At 38.8% G+C, this 22,281-nt stretch overlaps 1 protein-coding gene across 2 annotated transcripts in view; it reads left to right on the top strand.

Annotated features, from left to right (window-relative positions):
* The window catches only part of PIP4K2A (phosphatidylinositol-5-phosphate 4-kinase type 2 alpha), a 75,915-nt gene that overhangs the window by 27,629 nt on the left and 26,005 nt on the right, over positions 1-22,281 (top strand). For both annotated transcript variants that reach the window (XM_081345578.1, XM_081345579.1), the window contains exon 3: positions 5,187-5,283. In XM_081345578.1, the coding sequence (XP_081201704.1) occupies positions 5,187-5,283 (97 nt within the window). The remainder of the gene's footprint in view (positions 1-5,186; positions 5,284-22,281) is intronic.

Genomic DNA, 22,281 nt, shown 5'->3' on the forward strand with positions numbered 1-22,281 from the left:
GACGGAGTGCCCACGATTTCTGCGGGTAAGCTGTTTCACTGGTTGATTGTACTCACTGTCAGAAAGTTTCTCCTTAATTCCAGGTTGTTTCTCTCCTTGATCAATTTCCAATGATTGTTTCTCATACTTCCCTCTGATGCTTTGGTGAACAACCTGACCCCCTCTGCCTTGTGGCAGCCCCTCAGATACTGGAATACTGCTATCATGTCTCCCCCTATTTCTCCTTTTCTTTAAACTAGCTAAACAGAAGTCCCGCAGCCATTCTTCATATGTTTTTGCCTCCAGGCCTTTGATCATCTTAGTTGCTCTTCTCTGAATTTTTTCCAAACTCTCAACATCTTTTTTGTGAAATAATAATAATAATAATAATAATAATAATAATAATAATAATAATAATAATAATAATAATAATAATAATAAAGTTGGAAGGGACCTTAGAGGTCATCTAGTCCAACCCCCTGCTCAGGCAGGAAACTCTATACCATTTTGGATAAATGGCTGTCCAGTCTCTTCTTAAAAACTTCCAGTGTTGGAGCATTCACAGCTTCTGGAGGCAGGTTGTTCCACTGGTTAATTGTTCTAACTGTCAGGAAGTTTCTCCTTAGTTCTAGGTTGCTTCTCTCCTTGATTAGTTTCCATCTATTGCTTCTTGTCCTGCCTTTGGGCGCTTTGGAAAATAGCTTTGGAGAATATGGTGACCAAAATTGGCTGCAGTATTCCAGGTGTGGTTTTACTAGGGCTTTGTAAAGCGGCACTAGTACTTCGCATGATGTTAATTCTATACCTCTGTTTCTACAACCCAGGATTGTATTAACTTTTGTGGTTGAGGCTGCACACTGTTAGCTCATAGTCAAGTGATCGTCCACCAGGACTCCAAGGTCCCTTTCACATTTAGTGTTTTTAAGCCAGGCCTCGCCCAATCTATATTTGTGCCTTTGATTTTTCCTGATTAAGTGTAAGATTTTGCTTTTCTCCACATTGAAACTCATTTTGTTGGATGGGGCCCATTGTTCGAATTTATCAAGATCTTTTTACATCCTTAGTTTGTCCTCTGGGATGTTGGCTACTCCTGACAGTTTGGTGTCATCTGCAAATTTGATGAATTCCCCTTCAATTCCCTCATCTAAGTCATTTATGAAGATACTGAAGAGTACTGGGCCTAAGACGGAACCCTGTGATACCCCACTGCTAACCTTTGTCCATGAGGATGTAGTCCCGTTGAGGACTTACTCATTGAGTACATTTGTCAGCCAGCTACAGATCCATCTGATGGTGATGTTGTCTATTCCAGCTTTTTCTAGCTTACCAAGGAGTAGGTTGTGGTCTACTTTGTCAAATGCCTTACTGAAATCCAAGTATACTACATCCACTGCGTTTCACTGATCTAGTTTAGTCACTTTATCGAAGAATGATATAAGATTGGTATGGCATGATCTGTTTTTAACAAACCCGTGCTGGCTACTAGTTATGACTTTGTTTGCTTCTAGTTGTTCGCAGATCTGTTTTTTGATTATCTTTTCTAGGATCTTCCTATGTATTGATGTTAAACTGATTGGTCTGTAGTTTCCTGGGTCTGTTGTTTTTCCTTTCTTGAAGATGGGGACCACATCAGCCCTTTTCCAATCCTCAGGTACTTCCCTGGTGCTCCAGGATTTATGAAAAATATGGTGCAATGGTTCTGAGATAACATATGCCAGCTTTTTCAGAACTCTGGGATGTAATCTGTAAGGTCCCGGTGATTTATAGTCGTCAAGATCGGATAGGAATTCCCTTACTATTTTCTTGCTTATTTTAATTTTTGTTTCTAGTATGTCTTTTGCAGTGTTTTTTCTGGTATGTTGGGCTATAGTTTCATCTTGTGTTAAGCAGCTCTGTTTTCTCCCTGTTGCCTGTAATTTCCTTGCCATCTTCTCTCTTTAGTGGGTCTACAATTTCCTTGACTTTTTTTCTTGTTGTTAATATGTTGGAATATGTTCTCTTTAATTCAAGACAAGTTACACTGTTTTGGATGAGAGGAATGTGAAGGCAAAGGCACAGATAAAGGACTTGAATGATATGGGGAAAAGAAATGATATATCATCAGTCCAGCCTCTCTCCCTTTATAGAAATCAGCCAAACAACCAAAGATAGAAGAACACTTTGCAAGAAAAGGATCTTTTAAGTAAACAAATGCTCCTTTTATTTCAAACAAATCTGATGCCTTAGAATGGGATCTTCAAACAGAAGTAGAAAGACAACAGCTGTCAGAGCTTTCCTTATCTGTTAGGCAAAAACTAAATGGGAATCAGGACTCCCTCGTGGACTCTCATTGTGTGTCACCCATTCCAAATAATTACCCCATCTACTAGCCTCAAGGAAAACAAAACAAGCTTAAAAATAAAAACCAAAATCAGGCTCCCTGAGAAAACGCAGTAGAGTTTATGGCAAAACAATACCTGTTCCCAACTCAAGCTGTGATCTTAATATCCAAACATTTCTCAGCAGTAAAACATGGACAGAAGATGCTAAAATACAGTGTTGAGGCTTATATTCAAAAGCATGAAACTGGACTTTTCATGCTCATCAAGGCTGATACAATTGGTCCATCTAACCTTCCTATCTGAGGAACGTTAAAGAGCAAGCAATTAAACAGTAAAATAATCTGACAAAATGTCACAGTACCCAAACATTTACTCTTAACCTGACAAAATGAAGAGAATGGGCTTCACACATACTGAAGTTCCCCAGCTACAACAGAAGAATATTTCTAGTTGGTTTATGGCAGACATGACAAATCATTCTCAGTTGTTTGTTTGTTTTGAATAGCTAAAATATTGGAACTGGGATTCTAGGAGAGCAATAGTAATTTCTGTAGGCCAATTTCTTCATAGCCAAAACAGCCAGATAGAACTGTGTGCTGTTGAATAGCTCCCAACTGTCTTAAACCATAAGTGGATTCTTCTATCTTTCCAAGTGGATTCTTCTATCTTTCAACCTACCATCCCATTAATGTCATTTAAGATGAAAGCACATTCAAATTTTGTCCATGGAGTCTTTTATGGGGAAAAAATCAATCTTTGTTCAATTCTATGTTGCCTATATCAAACAACCTTATTAAGTCAGTTTCCGGATGCTTACGGGGCAGCCACAGTACCACTCCCAGATTTGAGAAAGCAAGACCATGAGAATCAGATTTACTGAATGAACACTCTCCAGATATAAGTGAAGTTGGTCTTATCAATGCTTTTGGCTCCTTACCAAGGGCCAAACAAGATAATATGCTACACAAATTAGAAAATATGAGGAAACGTCTATGGAATACCATGGTCACAGCTGAGTCACTGATAGGCCTTGTTTCCCCTCAATGGAGAATGGAATGGTTAGAGTTCTCAAACACACCAAGACATGCAATTTAGTCTATAAGTAATAAGCAGAGGGCTAGAGGCAGACCTCTTGCCGATTCAATTGTTCAAGAGCAGCATACAGCAAGAACTACCAATCCTCCAATCAGTATTGCTGAACAAGACACTACAACACAAAATCTACTGGACTGTTCTAATTTCATTTTCGCAAAGCAAGATTCCCTGGAATAATTACAGAATTTGCATGAGACAAGCCAATGCTTAAGGGAAGCCTAGTTTTTTCCCACTGATTCTTCAGTTCAACACAACAATTTCAGGTCGTTGGCCTGACAAAATAAAAATCAACCCATTTCACTGTTCTTGAATGGTGATGCAATTTCCTTGTTAACTTGGAATATTGCTGGTTTGCACCATCAAAAAACCAAGCCCTTTTTGATTATCTATCACAGTGTTATATCCTTTTTTCTTCAGTAATCTTGGGCTACATCAGAGGTGGAGCTAGATGGCTACTGGACCAATTCTATTTTGGCTACCCCAAGTAATGCAGGAGGGAGACCCAGGGGTGGTATGGTGAATTTAGTCTGCATTGCAACTTAGGTGTCTCACTTGAAACCATAGGTACTGGTCCCTTTGCTTTCATCTAATCAAGTTGAAATTTTGCTTATTTTTTAATGTTTACATTCTTCCTTTTAAAACACACACTCAGAACAATGCCACTTGAGTGCACCTAGAAAATTTTATCCTCACTTGTTTATATAAATGGCATCAATAATTAGTGAGGATTTAAACTCAAGGATGGGGTGAAATGATCACGCATTATTCCATCAATTTAAGATCTTCTATGAGGAGAATACCTTAGAGCAGCAGTCCCCACCATTTCCAGTTTGGCAGCCCGGCAGCAGAGGGGGGGAATGTTTCTGTGTAAGTAGCAGGCGTGTGCACACAAGCGCACAGCTCCATTTGTGTGACTGGCACTGCTCGTGATAGCACAAGCAGCCATCACTCACATGAGTGGAGCTGCTCCTGTAAGCACCCGCCACTTGCACGTATGGAGCTGTGTGTGCGATGCAACAGCCTGCTGCTTGTGTGAGTGGAGCTGGTCGTCAACATGTGCTTGCTTGCCTCTTGTGTGGCCTGGTTCTGAATGGGCTGTGGCCCAGTGGTGGACTGTGGCATGGGGGTTGGGTTCTCTTTGTACACAAGAGAATCTAAGGATTCGGAATTTAATTAGGCAGGTTTAGGGGTCAAACAGATGACTGTTGTGTGGAGTTGTATATTCTTAAGAGCTCTGTGGAAAGGGATCACTTGGCAAAATACACTTTTGGGGAGGCAGGGAAGATTAGTTGTTTATTGAATTGTGTCATGTGATCTTTTAAAAAAATGGTATGAAATGTTGTTAACCTTAAATTAGTTTGCAGCAAACAAACCAAGCCACATTTTGGAGGCTGAGATATGAAAAATAAAAACTGACTCTGTTAAAGGGGTGCACATAGATGAATAGGAGTTCCATCATTAAATAATGAGTCCTCAAATGATTCCTGCCTAATTTTGCTACCTTTTTACTACAGTCATTAAACTAATGGGTTTCCCCTCATGAAGTTTGTTGGAAGCCAGCTGGAAAGGTTTGAAATGGTAATCTTGTGTCCCACTTGTCCAATTGTGCCAGGTTCCGAATTTTGATGGTATTACCTCAGGAATGCTGCAACAGTCATAAGTACAAGGACTGATTGTAAATTATTCTTTCAGTACCATCATAACTTCAAATGGTCAATAAACAAATAGTTGCAAATTAAGGACTACCTGTATATACAATTCCTCACACTGAGTATCAAATCTCTTTTTCAGAGAAAACATGCCAAGCCATTTCAAATTCAAAGAATATTGTCCAATGGTTTTTCGTAATTTGCGAGAGAGGTTTGGAATTGATGATCAGGACTTTCAGGTAAGCTGGTTATCATGTTAAATAAATCTTGATATTTGGGAGATGTCTGATTAGGTACTTTTGCTGGGAGAAAGGTAGGTGGAATGAAAGGTAAATGTCAATTTCCAGGTGTAAACTCAGCTGATAATTGTGAGATATATAAGATTATTTAATTCTTTCTGTATTTCACTAAGCCTTTGTGGTTCTAAACAATGAGTAGTGCATATAACATGTCATAGGTAAGAAGCCAGCTCTGCTGTGCAATGTGTTGGGCTCAAACGTTTATAATTTGCAGGCATTGTGTCCCTCTCAATTGTGGAAGTGGTATGATTAAACATAGAATTTCAAAGTAAATTTCAGAATATTCTCAAATACATTACAAGTGAACTTTTGGTATGAAACTAAAATGTAACAATTTACTCTTCCTTCCTTTCTTTCTGTTCTTTCTGCATTTTAGCTGCAGAGAAGACTCTCCTTTTGCTTTGCAATTCTTAAATTACCAGTGGGATTGCCACTTCCTCTAGTTTCATTATTAGCTAACAATGAACTGATAACTACTACAATTTTGTCATGTGTTTATAATTGTCTTTACAAATAAATTGGGAGTTGTGACTGTATAAAAAAGATGTGGTCATGATATATTTTCAAAGATGTTATCTAAAGATAAATGCAAATAAGTCGCCTAGTTTTGCATTACCTTTGGCAGTCCACGTTTGGCTTAAACTTGTTTCTTAAGTATCTTTGACGTCTCATTGAGTGTCTGTTTGCATATACTTCAGGCTGGGTCATTAAAAAAAAGATTGAGCTCCTTTGTACATGTAATCTATGTAACAAACATTGGTTCCTTACCTCAAAGCTCATGCTTGGAAAAACTTTCTGGAGCAGGTAGAATTCGTGAGATTTCATTTGATATACACAGTGTCTTTTGTTCTAGGCAAAGGAGATTTCATTTGAAATCTGAGAGAAAAGTTAATTCATGTGAACTGAATTTACAGTGTTGCTTTTATATTAAGTCTCTAAAAAATTAAAATATTCATTTGTATTACTTTTAAAATAATAACAGAAAAAGAAAAAGGCACAAAATAAATTATTTATGATAGGCATACATCATCAAAGAAAAATGCCTTGCAAATAATTCTAAAAAGTGACAAAAATGCAACAGAAAAAACAAAAAAGGAAGCCAAGTATGAAATATTGTTATAACAGTAAACATTCAATTCTGTCTCATTGTTCAGAGTGAGTAGCTTATAATAGTATAAAAGCATAAATACAAAAACTTTAAAAATTAACAACAAAAATTAAAAGCAAGAACATGGATAGAATAGGAGTGGACTTTGTCACTCAGTGAGTAAGTGGTAATCAATAATTATCTGCAGGGCTTTTTATCTCATAGAATGCTCAGAACGACGTTCCGGCACCTTTTTTTTTTGCAAAAAAAAAAAAACTCCCTCTATTGGCTTTCCTAAGCCTATTGCAGGGCTAGGCAATCTTGGCTCTTTTTCATGACTCGTGGACTTCAACTCCCAGAAATCCTGAGCCAGCCATGCTGAGGGAAAAGAGAGAGGTTTCCAAGCTGAGCCATGCTGGCTCAGGAATTCTGGCAGTTCAAAGTCCTTGAGTCATAAAAGAGCCAAGGTTGCCTACCCGTGCACTACAGGAGGACATTAAAATTATTTACAGGGTTACTTCTTTAGGAACTAAACTTTTAGAATCTAAAACAGCTAATTCAAAAAAGGGAACAGGAAAGAACCTCACATTTTTCATCTGTTTCTATCTTTTGGAAGGTAAAATTAGATAACAAAATAATTTATTTCCTATCTTAACATCTCTGCAATGAAATCAATAAAGGTAACAGGAAAGAAATGAGAAACATTTTTCTCAATGTAATATGTCTAATTTAGCTGATGCTAGAAAAAAATAGTATCTTTTCTACGTACTCTTAAAAACTATTTTGAATCTAACCATCTATTACAACTAAACCACTTTAAATTAAACAATTCTTAAGAATGAAATATTCTTAATTTGGACTTTACTTTTACTGTTTGGACTGTTGTGTGTTTTGAAAAATAGATTATTTAGAAAATAATAATAATAATAATAATAATAATAATAATAATAATAATAATAATAATAATAATAATAATAATAATAATAATAAGAAGAAGAAGAAGAAGAAGAAGAAGAAGAAGAAGAAGAAGAAGAAGAAGAAGAAGAAGTAGTAGTAGTTGGAAGGGACCTTGGAGGTCATCTAGTCCAACCCCCTGCTAAGGCAGGAAACCCTATACCATTTCAGACAAATGGCTGTCCAGTCTCTTCTTAAAAACTTCCAGTGTTGGAGCATTCACCACTTCTGGAGGCAGGTTGTTCCACTGGTTAGTTGTTCTAACTGTCAGGAAGTTTCTCCTTAGTTCTAGGTTGCTTCTCTCCTTGACTAGTTTCCATCCATTGCTTCTTGTCCTGCTTTCAGGTGCTTTGGAGAATAGCTTGACTCCCTCTTCTTTGTGGCAGCCCCTGAGATATTGGAACACTGCTATCATGTCACCCCTCACCCTTCTCTTCATTAAACTACACAAACCCAATTCCAGCAACCGTTCCCTATATGTTTTAGCCTCCAGTCCCCCAATCATCTTTGTTGCTCTTCTCTGTACTCTTTCTAGAGTCTCGACATCTTTTTTACATTGTGGTGACCAAAACTGGATGCAGTATTCCAGGTGTGGCCTTACCAAGGCATTGTAAAGTGGTATTAGTACTTCACGTGATCTTGATTCTATCCCTCTGTTAATGCAGCCTAGCACTGTGTTGGCTTTTTTGGCAGCTGCAGCACACTGCTGGCTCATATTTAAGTGATTGTCCACTAGGACTCCGAGATCTCTCTCACAGTTACTACTATCGAGCAAGGTACCCTCTATACTATACCTGTGCATTTGATTTTTCCTGCCTAAATGTAGAACCTTACTTTTTTCACAATTGAATTTCATTTTTTTTTAATCCCATTTATATCCCGCCCTTCTCCGAAGACTCAGGGCGGCTTACAATTTAAGCACAAACCAATGTGCTTAGCAATAGCCTTCATTCTATGTATATGCCTGCTTATTAGGGCTTTTGCCCCCCCCAAAGTGGCATTATTACAAAGTCAGCTTATTGCCCCCAACAATCTGGGTCCTCATTTTACCTACCTCAGAAGGATGGAAGGCTGAGTCAACCTTGAGCCTGGTGGGATGCGAACCTGCACTAATTCCAGGCAGCTGGTGTTACTTAAGGAGGCATTAGCCCACTGCTCCACCAAGGCTCATTTTGTTAGATAGTGCCCAGTGTTCGAGTCTGTCCAGATCCTCCTGTATCTTAAGCCTATCTTCTGGAGTATTGGCTATTCCTGCCAGCTTGGTGTCATCTGCAAATTTGATGAGTTCCCCATCTATCCCCTCATCCAAATCGTTGATGAAGATGTTGAAGAGCACTGGGCCCAGAACAGAGCCCTGGGGCACCGCACTACACACTTCCTTCCATGGAGATGCAGTTCCATTGAGGACCACACGCTGGGTACGGCCTGTCAGCCAGCTACGAATCCATCTGGTGGTGATGCTATCTAACCTACATTTTCTATCTTATCAAGTAGTAGGTTGTGATCTACTTTATCAAATGCCTTACTGAAGTCCAAGTAAATTATATCTACAGCATTCCTCTGGTCCACTAGTTTTGTCACTTGGTCAAAGAATGCAATAAGGTTTGTCTGGCACGATTTGTTTTTGACAAACCCATGTTGGCTTTTAGTGATAACTTTGTTCGCATCAAGGTGTTCACTGATTTATTGTTTGATTATCTTTTCCAGAATCTTCCCAGGTATTGAGGTCAGGCTGATATAGGCCTGTAGTTTCCTGGATCTTTTTTTTTTTCCTTTTTTGAATATGGGAACTACATCAGCTCTCTTCCAGTCCTCTGGTAGTTCCCCAGTGCTCCAGGATCTTTGAAAAATATAGTTCAGTGGTTCTGAGATCACGTCTGCCAGTTCCTTGAGAACCTTGGGGTGTAATCCATCTGGTCCTGGTGATTTGAACTCATCTAGGCTGGACAGGTGCTCGCTTACCATTTTCTTGCCTATCTTAACTTGCGTTTCTATTCTGTTTTTTATGGCACTGGTTTTGGTAGGTTGGACTGTTTTTTCCCTTTGTGTAAAGACAGATGCAAAAAATGAGTTAAATAGTTCTGCTTTCTCCCTGTTGCTTGTCACCGTCTTGCCACTTTCCCCCACTAATGGACCAATCATTTCCTTAACCTTTTTCTTGTTTCTTATATGTTGAAAGAAGCTTTTTTTTGTTATTTTTGACTTTGGTCGCAAGTCTTAGTTCATTTTGAGCCTTAGCTTCCCTCACTTCATCTTTGCAAACACGGGTTGTTTGCTGATATTCTGCCTTAGTTATGTGCCCCTCTTTCCACTTCTTATACTTGTCCTTTTTATCTTTCAGTTTATCAGAGTTTTTTTTATGCAGCCATGCTGGTTTCTTTTGAACGCTGTTATTTTTCTTCTTTGTTGGTATTGTTATGCAGGGACACAGCTAAAGCTTTGGGCTTATGGTTCACAGCTCTCACCCTGCCAGATCCCACAGTTGTCCACACTGCCCTTCTCCTGCAGGATCTTTGCGGTAGAGGGGGCTGATAGCGTGGAGGCTCAGTAGAGTAGGAGGGCTGAACTGAACACCTGATTTCTGCCTGAAGAGCGCAGATTACAGACCCTAGATGAATAATCTGTCCTTGTAGACTAGTAATTTGTGTACATATAGGACAGTTTCCCAGTTTGAAAAGAGTGCTGCGAAAGACAGCTGCAAAGCAAGTGTTGCACTGAACTAAGCCAGACATGCTGAGATGAAAGGAATCTCAGATGCACTTGCCCTGAATATACCACCACTATTTTTGATTTTGTTATATGATTCGTGCGCCGTTAGGCACGCGAGCCGCTACTGTGCCCCTCCACCCACTTCTCCTTAACTCACAGTTTTGTAGCTTTTCCCAGCAGCCTCTGGCAGTTTAAAAGCAAAGAGGGTCCAATCAGCAAGGACTTAGCTACTGTGCCCCTCCACCCACTTCTCCTTAACTCACAGTTTTGTAGCTTTTCCCAGCAGCCTCTGGCAGTTTAAAAGCAAAGAGGGTCCAATCAGCAAGGACTTAGCTACTGTGCCCCTCCACCCACTTCTCCTTAACTCACAGTTTATGTTGCACTTCAGTCTTTAAATAATTAACCTAGTATATACATAACAATATGTGATGTTTTCCATGGTGAGCTTAACATCAATAACATTTATTAAAAAGGCTAAAATAATTTCTGGTGGTATTATCTGTACATTAAAATTTTGTTTAGTCACAATCTTTCACTTTTCACATTCTGGACAAGCAGTGGTCATGTATTCTAGCAAAAGATGTTACATATGTGCATAAGTGTAGTCAGTAGCATATGCCTTTTTAAAAATTATCAAACATGCAAAGAAACAAAAATAAGTCCAAAATATCTGTATTACATCCAGAAATGCCAACTTTGCAACCAATATTTCTCATCCATAACTATGGCACCCTAAGGATACCTGCATACATGCAAATGCTTCTCTGGGATCAGTAATGCAGCAGGGATTGCTTTTTCCTTCCAGTAACATATACCTAAAACCAGTTTATTGCATTTGGCAATTGTACTAAAAAAAAATCTCATTGTCAACCAATATAATTCATTTAATTTGAAATCAAGTGAAAAATTGATTTAAATTATTTTATTAAAACAAATTAATGGCAATTCTTTTATAAGTTGCCTCAAACAAAATGAGTTTGACATGCCTGCTCTAGATAGTTGAATGCTCCAAAATAAATTCTAGACCAGGCCTGTACATGCAGCCTACCAAGCACCCTTGGACAGAGCACAGACTTTTTTTAAATAAAATCACCACCACTGCCCTGAAAGTAATGTTGCCTAGTGCCTCCATGGCTTACCATGACCACAAGCTCCATGGCTTACCATGACCACAAGCTCCAACAATGTAGATGCTCCTCTAGTCACCAAATCACAAAGATTTTTAATTCATCAGTGTGGGCCTTTCCCTTCTACAAGTTGCACAGACCTCTTCTAGATTTTCCTCTTGCCTTTCCGAGTTAACTCCCTGGTCTGTCATTGAGCAAGAATTGACTTTGTAGGGAAGCATATTATCATTTGATATATATTTAACATACGTTCTACCTTTATTTACCAATTATATAATATTTGTATGCAATCCACATGGCAAGATTTGGGGCAACTTACAATAGAAAAATATATATTTTTAAAATCATAAGATTAAAACATAAAAGCATGGCTTTTTTTCTCATAGAACGCTCAGAATGGCATTCCAGCACCTTTTTTTGCACACACACACACACACACACACACACACACACACACACAAAGCTTTTGCACAAGCTATGCTACTCCCTCTATTGGCTTTCAAAAGCCTATTGGCTTTCGAAAGCCAATAGGAATTGCTGCTGAGGGCGCCAAAAGACCTGGCCGGCAAACGTTGCACCAGCAAGTTGTCTGCAGCAAAGGTGAGTAGGCAGGAACTTTGCATCCCTCCCTGCTGCCCAACGACACCATCTCAAGTGGGTAAGTAAGAGAGGACAAGGAGTGGGAGGTGGGTTCTGCGGAGTCCATATGCACTCCTTCCTTGTGCTCACCCATGTCAGCCAGGCCGGTGGCCTACTTGGTGCTGGATCTGTGCCACCATCGCCTTGCCCTGCATGCCTAAGTGGCTGTCCTGCATTGCCTGGGCCGCCCCGCCTCTGCCGCCCGCCCCGCACAGCCCCGCCATATAGAGCGGGCCCTGCTCCCACAGCACCAGCCGTGCCGGCTCTGGCCCCGGGGGGCAGCCCATCACCAACACCTCTCACACCTGTGACCGCAGCAGCGCTGCCCCCTGCCCCCCCACCTCCTGCGCCTGCCAAGATGAGAGTTCCAGCACCTTTTTTTTTATTAGAAAAAAAGCACTGGTTATCTGTATTAAATCTTCAACAAAATGCTATCTTAGGTAATTCTTTTCTATATAAACATTGTGGAGTCATATGAACTGAATTTATGATGTTTTCTTTATGTGAAGTCTGACTGTTGTTCAATTTGACCCAGTATTAATCTTTCTGATCACCAGCTGCTCCTGTCCTTTTCAACCAGAGATGCCAGAAGGTTTTGCCTTTGAGTAGCTAGGTTGGGTTTGCCACTCAGGTTTTCTCTATACTCATTTTTTTTAATGATAACTTTGATTCTAAATACTTGAGAAACTGTGCCTTGGGAATTACCAAACCTAATTTAATTGTCAGCTATACTTTTAGCATAGAACAGTGCAGGGCAAACATGAGCAAAATGACAGATTTCCCAGGTTGCTTAATAAACCATGTCAATGTAATTAAAACAACTGCTCTCCCCAGATGTCTTTGGAATCTCAATATATAATTCTTGATAAGTTGTTCCAGACATGATGGGTTCTTAAATTGCAGTTCAAGGATAATCTGTGGCCATTGCCCTCAAATGGAAATTCATTTTGTTCAAGTACTTGAAACTTTGTAGTCACGAAATGCAGAATAGTGCTGTTACTGATATTTTCATTTACACTTCCTTTTTAATAGTTTAAATTCTGTAAATTGTCACATTTAATTTCTATATTAGGACATCTATTCTAAGTAGGTCATGACTAGTTTTATTCTGTTCATTTGGAAATCACAAATACTTGAAGCAGCATTCTTGGGTTTCCCACCCCTATATTTTCTAAAGATATTGCAGGCTGTTAATTATTCAAATGTTTACATGAACTGAAAAGGCTATGTGATTTTGATTTGAGCTGATTAATGTATTTTCAGACTACTGAGGGACCTAATCAATAGCTGTCAGAGTGCTGTCATAAAACTAGGACAGTCATTAGTAGAAGACTGAACTTTCTCAAGCAAAAGGCTTCCTGGATATAATCAGTATGCTTACAAATAATGTATCATTTGGAAACAAGTTGTTTTGCCCAGCAATCTGCATTTCTAGTCTCAGTATTTAGAATCATTCTTCAACCTTTTTTTATAGTATTGACAATTCTACCTTCTGGATTTTTACTACATTTTTTTAATCTCTCATAGTCAAGAGTGCAATTCTCTTTCAAGTCCTGAGTAACAAATTTGTTCATGGGAGGAGAGGGTTAAAAAGGTCACATTCTCTGCATATTTTGCAAGTCAAGTGGGCTAAACTGCTTCTCTCCATCTTACTATATCTTTGTGAAAGCAGACAACTGACTGATGTCTTTTAGCATTTTAAAATCTTCCAAAAAAAAAACAGGGCCGATTCCAGTTTTATTATATTATCCCTTTCCTACTCACCCACCCCCGAATCAGGCTCTTTGCAGTTAGGCAGGATTACAATGCCACTTAGCTTCTTCAACGGCCATTCCTTAGGGATGATGGCAGTGATGGGAATTATCAGGAAAGAAGCAAATTGAAAAGTTTTATATTATACAGGTAGTCCTCAATTTAAAACAATTCATTTAGTGACCATTCAAAGTTACTACGGCACTGGGAAAAGTGACTTACAACTGGTTTTCATTCTTATGACTATTGAAGCATCACCATGGTCATGTGATCAAAATTTGGGTACTTGGTGACTGGTAGGTGTTTATGACTGTTGCACTGTCCTGGGGTCATGTGTTCACCATTTGTAACCTTTCCAGCTGGCTTCCAACAAGTCAGTAGGGGCAACCAGATTTGCTTAACAACCACCTGATTCACTTAACAACTGCAGTTATTTACTTAACAACTGTGGCAAAAAGGTTGTAAAATGGAGCAAAACTCACTTAACAATTACTTAGCAATGGAAATTTTGGTCTCAATTATGATCATAAATTGAGGATTACCTGTAAGAGGGTTAACTCAGTTTCTGTCTCCCCACTGCATGGCCTTTTCCCCCACCCCTATCATATCCTAATTTATTGTTTTTATTTATAAAGAACAATGAGGGTTTTTAAATTGAGAATGGCTTTTATTATTGCATATGGTGGTTTTATCCATCTCCAGAAATATTTTACTCTGCTTTACTTTATTATTGCACAGTTATAGTGATATATCTCAGAATCCCTAACTTGGGTGGTCAACAGCAGTGCTATCTGGAATCTCCTAGAGTTGTAGTAGTACCTCAGGTTGGAATTGAGAAAACTAGATTTGGGAAAAAAAATGATTTCACATATTTTCAGGCTTCAGTGCCTTCATTTTATCTTTCTAGGGGATTGATCAGTTTATGACTCCAGGAGATCCTATTTGCTGTTACAACCCTCAAAGACCATAGATAATCTTTTACATGACAAAATTATGCACTTGTGCCTTAAAATATCAGAGTCATATTTTGGGTTTGGGGATGTGTAATGAAGTTCCAGTAAGGCAATTGAGTAGCAAAATTTTATTCATTCCGACTTTTCTATCTTTGACCTCTGTTTTTTTTTAAAAAACTAGTTTTGTTGAAAGCCCTTTTAATATCAACTGTTAGCATATAAGCCAGCATACTGATTGAATAGGTTACATGCTTGCGTAAAAATATTTTCATTTTCTGAAAAATTAAGAATTATAATTTAATGATTAATATACCAGTAAGAGGTAGAAAAGATTGGAGATTAGAAGAAGCTAATTAAATTGACCTTTAAATCCTTCCTGCTCTCTTGGAGGTTAGTACTAATTCCTAAACACCTATGGTGCAGATAGATTTCAAAGGAAAAAAGTTGCCATTGCTTTCATTTATCCATTCCTTTTACTGAGAATGTATTAACATAGCACATTACGTAGGAGGACCTTTATCCTATCTGTCTGAAAAGCCAGAATAAGTAGGAATTATGCAAATTAATGAGGAATATCTGATATTACTCATTAAAAAAATTATCTTGAATTTTAGCTACCCTACTATACAGTATTGTTATTTGGAGTTATTGTCTCACATTCAAATTTGGTAACTATTTTTCTTGTAATTTTATCAGCTCGTCAGTGTCTTTTATGCTGACACTTGGCCTATCTGTTTCTCAGTATTCTTTTTCCCCTAATCTGCAATGCTTTCTATTTGAGTCAGTGTTTGCTTAGTCCATGAGTTGGTTACATGTCTTCCATGGACAGTTTATTTGCTGTCTCTGGAATTCCCTTTTGTCAAAAAGGTATGGTGGGGTTTTCCAGGTTTTGAGCCGGGATCCCCCCTCCCTAAAAATTAAAGTAAACTCACATTATTTAAAAAATACAAATTCCTCCTCAACAAATGGAAAATCTCAGCCTTGACCACTTTGTATTATTTTGCCACTTATTACTGGCACTCCAATGTGTCAAATGCAGTCTTTGTTAAAGGTTACTTTAACCTTAAGATGTCCTAGAAGTCTTTTTGTTTTCTTCCTCTCTAATTACTAAAATCCTTTTCTTCTTGTTTGGGCCAATTGCTCCAGCTGTTGTTTCTGCTTTCATTTGTCCTTGCTTTCCCATAGAAGTAGTAGGACTTGGAATACATTGGTTTTTGGGGCTTCCATGCAATCTGTCAGCAAATAATGTTTTGATTACTGTTATTGAATGATTATTTGTAAAGGTATGGATCATTTTGTTTGATCTTAATAAAGGTGTGTATTGTTGGAGATTATAATTTGAAAGTAAGAACAGCTTGATAATTGTAGCAGTGGGCTAATTAAAAAAATAACTATATAAAGTGCTTGATGAAATTAAATTTAAATACACCTTATCTAAGAACTGATAGGTAATCCCGTACAAGCTACCTGTGTACTTTAATGTTTTTTTCCTGTTTTTTTTTAGTAACAGGACTTTAGAACTTTAGTAAACTGCAATAATTCTGATGTGAAGCTGTTCTGGTTAACACATGAGCAAGCCCATTGTATTTGTTGCTGCATCTTTTGTCAGTCACAAGCACTGGTCACACAAGCCCAAGAAAATAAGCAGTTGAGTTCAGGAGTGTTGAGACCTTGAAAGTTTAGATAATAATTCACATAAGTTTAAATAATACTTCACTCCATTGGTTATATCCTATAAATAGCTGAAAATAAACTCATATTTGTGCTTATAATATGGTGATCAGAGTGGCGAATAGTACTTCTTTGACATTGTTGGATCATCCCAGTATCCTTGTTTAGGCTGACCCACCTCTCTTCCAGGCTATTATAAGTGGCAGTAGAGTGGTATGAGAATTCTGGACAATATTTCACCAGTAATAATATTTAAATTCAATCAAATTTTGATCCATTTAGGGAGAATCTAGAGAAAACAGTGACAGAACTTGACATGTTAAGTGGGATATTTTTCATCCTGTAAATATTGAGGAAATGGATAAGATGCTTTGTAGTATGTATAGCACTGCTTGTGAATTGTACCCCAATTTGAACTGAATTCTTCAGCAGTTTGTTTTTTAGCTGGATTAGAGAGAGATTGTCAACTTTTTGTTAGAAGAAGGTATGCTGTAGTACCGAATGCCTTGAAAGAGGAGGTATCACACACACTCTTCCTGAAAAGGCTTCTCTTAGAATCCGAATAGGTTAGGGAACTACCATTCAATGTTTAGCCTTCTCTTTGGGAGAAGGTGGTAGAAAGTTACTGTTAGCTATAAAGGACCGTTGAGGAAGCAAGTTATTCAGACATTTTAAAGTCAGGGTTCAGATGTTGGCATGGGATGGAATCTGTATTGGTCATATTAGTGGATGAACTGAGGAGGCACATAGGTGTAGGGAGTGTGCTACTTCTGATCTTAGGATCTCTCAACAGTATTCAGTGTCTAGGGCAGGCATGTCAAACTCAAGGCCCGTGGGCTAGATCTGGCCCATGATGTGTTTAGATCTGGCCTACAAGCAGACTACTAGGAGGAGGTGATTGAGTAGTTACCTTCTTGTTTCTTTGGATGTCTTGTCAGTGGTAGCAGCGCTAGCAAAGGACTGGACAGCAGGACCCTCTCCAATGCATGGAGTTGTGCAGCAGCAATAACCTCGGGGCAAGTGGACAACAGTCTATGACAACTTACAGAGGCCAGGTGGGTGTGACTGCCTAGGTGTGGCCAAGTAGATGCAGCTGGCCCGACCCTACTGACTCAGGATAGCTGGGTCAGCATGAAACAAATTGCATAAGCTAACTCAACTTGGGGACAATTTGGCACCCCACAAGTCCTGGCCTCCCCAAACTGTCAGCAGCCAAATGCATGCGGGCATGCACACTTACACACACCGCATTCCAAGTTTGGGGGCTTTTATCCACAGAGGAAGGAAAGGTCCTTCTCCTCAAGCCCAGTCATGATTGGCAGCTTTCCAGTTCAGATGTGGATAAAAGTTTTCAAACTTGGAATGGTGTGTGCATGCAGCATGCCAAAGGAGATGTTCTTCTCCCAGTCCGAGACATCTGAGCATTGGTGTTTCCCTGCCTGCTGCCCCTTCCCAACAAAGCAGGAGGCAGAGGGCAATGCTGCTGCATGTGGAAGTTCAGAGTCAAACTTCTGCCTTGACAAATCTCTGGACAACAAGAAGAGGAGAAAGGGGATCCACACTCCATGGTCCTGCACGAGGGAAGCTGGCCCTTCTCGAAAGGGAGTCCTTTCAAGAAGGATGCTGGCTTGTTGGGGCAGCCTTCCTTCACACAGCTCACCACCACCCCTCCATCTCTCCAGAGATATTTGTAATTCAATCAAGAACTTTGGCATGCTGGGCTTCCGGTTTGTGTGCTCGGCGCTTCTGGATGTGCAGGAAGAGTCCGCTCCCTGCCGTCCGATCTTTCTTTTTTGGAGGACCCTGAAAAGGGTCAAAAATTGCTGTGGAGGGGCGACTACCGTGAGGAGGCCCTCCTTGTGATCACAGAAGAGTGGCAGCCCTCCGCTTGAATCCGGAGCAGCTCCTTTGGCCCGAAGAAGAAGAGACCGGCCATGAAGATGGCTGATCATTAAGCCACTCCCTGCTGAAAGCCAAAAGCACTACCTAGCACTAAGAAGCAATGTGGAGGAACTGGGTGAGACTTTACTTTTCTTATTCTCCTAATCACCTTCCTGTGAAACTTTTTCAAAAATTGCCTCCCCCTCCTTTGAAAGAACGGCGATTATATACTTGGGGAACAAATTTTAAAGCCTTTAAAGCCTTAAAAGAAAATCAAGTAATTCAGCAAAGAAATTAAGCAATTTTATCTCTACTTACTAAAAAGCTCCTATTTTTTGGTGGGGATCTACTACCCTATTTTCTCTTTAAGTGGTGAATTAAGGGGGAAAAATATGGACTAATGCTACAAAAGTTCTATGTTAATTTGGGAAAAAAATTACATCGCATTCCATATGCTATTGATGAAATCTTGTGGCGAAACTTGGTACAGCAAGTAAATTTTTTCTCTACTGTGAGAGCTGACTGAATAACAGGGCTGTCCTTGACATCATTTTTAAAGATAACTGTGGGAACACCTGGCACTGAAAAGAACTCTTTTGGAGGTGGATAATAGTTGACTCTTATTACAATAGCCTCCATGGAAGATTTAGCTGCAAACAACAATGAAATAGATGAATACATCCCACCACTTAACTACAAACTGGTACTGGACACGATTTTGGCAATGACAGAGCAAACTAAAGCCAAACTGCAAGAAAAATCTGACAATTTAAAGCCACCAAATCAAACTATGACCTTAAATGAGGAACTGATAATCCAAAAGCAAATAGAAGAAGTGGAAACTAACACTAAAATAGGAGACTTCAAAGAACAACAAACGCAACCTACAGAGAAGCCTAAAGTCCAAATTTCAATGTTAACTACAAAACTTACAACTCAAAAAGCAATAGCACCCAAAGAAAACAACATTAAGAGTGAAGACATTAAAGGCCTTCAAATACACTATATTGAGAATTCAGCTAATCAAATGACAACCACAACACTAGCTACTACTTTCTACCTAACCCAGATGGAATTGGAAGAAGAAAAAGACCTGACTGATCTAATGACAACTATATTACATCAATCATCAAAAACTGAACTCTTGAAGCAAAATTTCATTGGTTACAAAGGAGACATTTTCTTTCCAAAACTGACATTTGGATGCTTTCCCTGGATTCAAATAAGGGGTATAGGAAGAAAGGGAGATACATTTGAGAATTTAAAGATGCCAAAAGGGAAGCCTGATTGGCACAAAAGGAAGGCAAGAGTTAGATTTAAAAAATTGAACTTGTTTCTTCTTTGGGATTCCTAAGGATAGAGTTTAAAAATATCTCTTAATGGATTAAGGGGAATCTCTAAAAATATAATTGATTTTACATTTAGGTTTTAGATCTGTAAGGGAAAACAAAATCAAACTTCTAAAATACAATTATGAACCATATTATAGTATTTGGAATGATATAACGAAATGTAGTATTTTAACAATTGATGAATGGTTAAGACGACATACAGAATATATTAGTTGTAATGATATAGACAGAAACTCATCTTGTATTTAACTTTTAAAGTAAAGTTGGTTATTAGAATAGATATATTAGATCTTTAAAGGAAAGCAGAATTAAGCTTTTAGAAGATAATTTTGAACTATACTATAGAATCTACAATCTTATAACAAAAGATAGTATTTTAATGTTGAATGGTTAAAAAAATATTTTTCTAATAATTGGTGATTTGTTAAGATGAAAACTAGACTTTACTGATAAAACATAAGAATGTTTTGTAATAAACAATGTAAGTTTTGTAGACAAGAGAATTATTTTTTATTGAAATAGGGAATTGTGGGTTACCCAAAAATTAAGCTTTCTTTTTTATATTATACGCTACTTTAGAGTAGTTTATTGCAATTAAGTAAAACTTAAAAACAGGATATTGATATGCATTAGTGAAAATATATTGAAAATTCTGTTAATGGACTAGGTCACAACTAGAAATGTATTAATTTGATTATTTTGATTATGTGATAACTAATCAGAGAGGGAATCATTGTTGATGCAACCTGAACTATTTACAAACAACTGGTTATTTGTTACTTTGACTACCCAACCACCGTATTGCTTCACAAATACATGTATATGTAAATATTAAAAAATCAATAAAACTTGTATTAAAAAAAAGAACTTTGGCATGCTGCACACATGCACACACACAGAGACACCATTCCAAGCCTGGAGAGTTTTATTCACATCTGAGTTGGCAAGCTGCCAATCATGTCTGGATTTGGGGAAAAGGAACCTCTCCTTCCTCTGTGGATAAAAGTCCCCCCAAACTTGGAATGTGTATGTGTGTGTGTTCACATGCACACGGCCAAGTATTTACTTAACTTGAAAGAAAATGATACCATTTCATTGAAGTATGAAGTATGAAACAGTGGCTGACATGTTCTCTACCCCTTCTTCTCTCCCCTCTACCCCTTCTGTGAGTCATGAAAGAACCAGTACTAGAGTCATTAATTGAATATCCCATCCTTACTTCTTTATGTATTAGATTTCTATTCTAGTTATCCACAATTAGTTCAAGAGGACAGGCCAGCAGTCATTCTCCAGGGTTTTCCACAAGAATCCTGTGAGTTTAGGTTCCAAGATCACCCAAGTAGTCCATGGTTGAAACTAGACTTGACCCTGGATCTCCTCAGGCTTAACCCACCAGTTTAACTATCACATCAAATTCATATGGTCCAAATTTCAACTTTTGAGTTGCTTTGCTTTTGCCACTATACTTGTCCTCCTAGATTCGCGGCTCACTTTGGAAGATCATATAGTGGCTGTGACTAGGGGGGCTTTCGCCCAGGTTCGCCTGGTGCGCCAGTTGCGGCCCTATCTAGACCGGGATGCCCTGTGTACAGTCACTCATGCGCTCGTGACCTCTCATCTGGACTACTGCAACGCTCTCTACATGGGGCTTCCCTTGAAGACCACTCGGAGGCTCCAGCTGGTACAGAATGCAGCCGCAAGAGTTGTCTTGGGAGTCTCCCGGTACTCCCATGTTACACCTTTGCTCCGCGAGCTGCATTGGCTGCCAGTTGTCTTCCGGGTGAGGTTCAAGGTTTTGGTAATGGTTTTTAAAGCCCTACATGGCATGGGTCCGGAGTACCTCGGGGACCACCTGCTGCCAGCGTCAACTTCCCTCCGCCCCGTGCGTTCCCACAGAGAGGGCCTCCTTAGGGTGCCACCGGTCAGAGAATGTCGGCTGGTGGCCCCCAGGGGGAGGGCCTTCTCTATGGGCGCCCCGGCTTTATGGAATCAGCTGCCGGTTGAGCTCCGGATGGCACCTGACCTTCGCTCCTTCCGACGCGACTTGAAGACCTACCTGTTTGAACAGGCCAGCCTGGCCTGATGGGGGATGCGTTGGGGTTTTTATTGGGTGTTTTTTTTTTACATTTTTCTACTGTTTTTAGTTTGGGCTCGTGTTTAATTCTCTTTTTAATTTTTGTAATTTGTATTTTTATATATGCCCTGTTCACCGCCCTGAGTCCTTCAGGAGAAGGGCGGTATATAAATATAATAAACTTAAACTTAAACTTAATATTGAAGGAACTTATTATTGTATATAATATTCCAAAAAGTCTTATTCCAGTGCAGAAATAAAGAACTATATCATCACACAGAGAGAAAAGAAATGTAATGGAAATCTATAAATGCTATAAAGTAGCCTGGAGCCAAACTCATTAAAAGACAAGTAGGATCTGCTTGGAGCATAGGACTCAGGTTCATTTCCAAGTTCACTGTTCAACATCATTTAAAATGTATCAGTAAATTAAACTTCCTCTCTAATTATTTTTTTTATCAAAATAAGCTTTTTATCACTAAGATAAAGAAACAGTTCCTTTGGAACATCTCTGTTTAATTTCACGATATAGCCAAACCAATGTGCAATTGTGTGATGGCTTCCTAAAATGAAAAATTTTGCAAACAATAATTCTTGAACTGTTTCTATTCAAGAGTTAGAATCCCAGAATTTGCTGTAGTAACAGATTTTTAACTTTGGCTCCTGATAAACTTCCTGAAATGGGGCAAAATACTTTCCTTCTTGTTAATCCTATTTCTTAGCAAATATATTGTATGTA

Source organism: Vipera berus (genome assembly GCF_964194415.1).
Source record: "Vipera berus genome assembly, chromosome: Z".
In the NCBI taxonomy this organism is placed as follows: Eukaryota; Metazoa; Chordata; class Lepidosauria; order Squamata; family Viperidae; genus Vipera; species Vipera berus.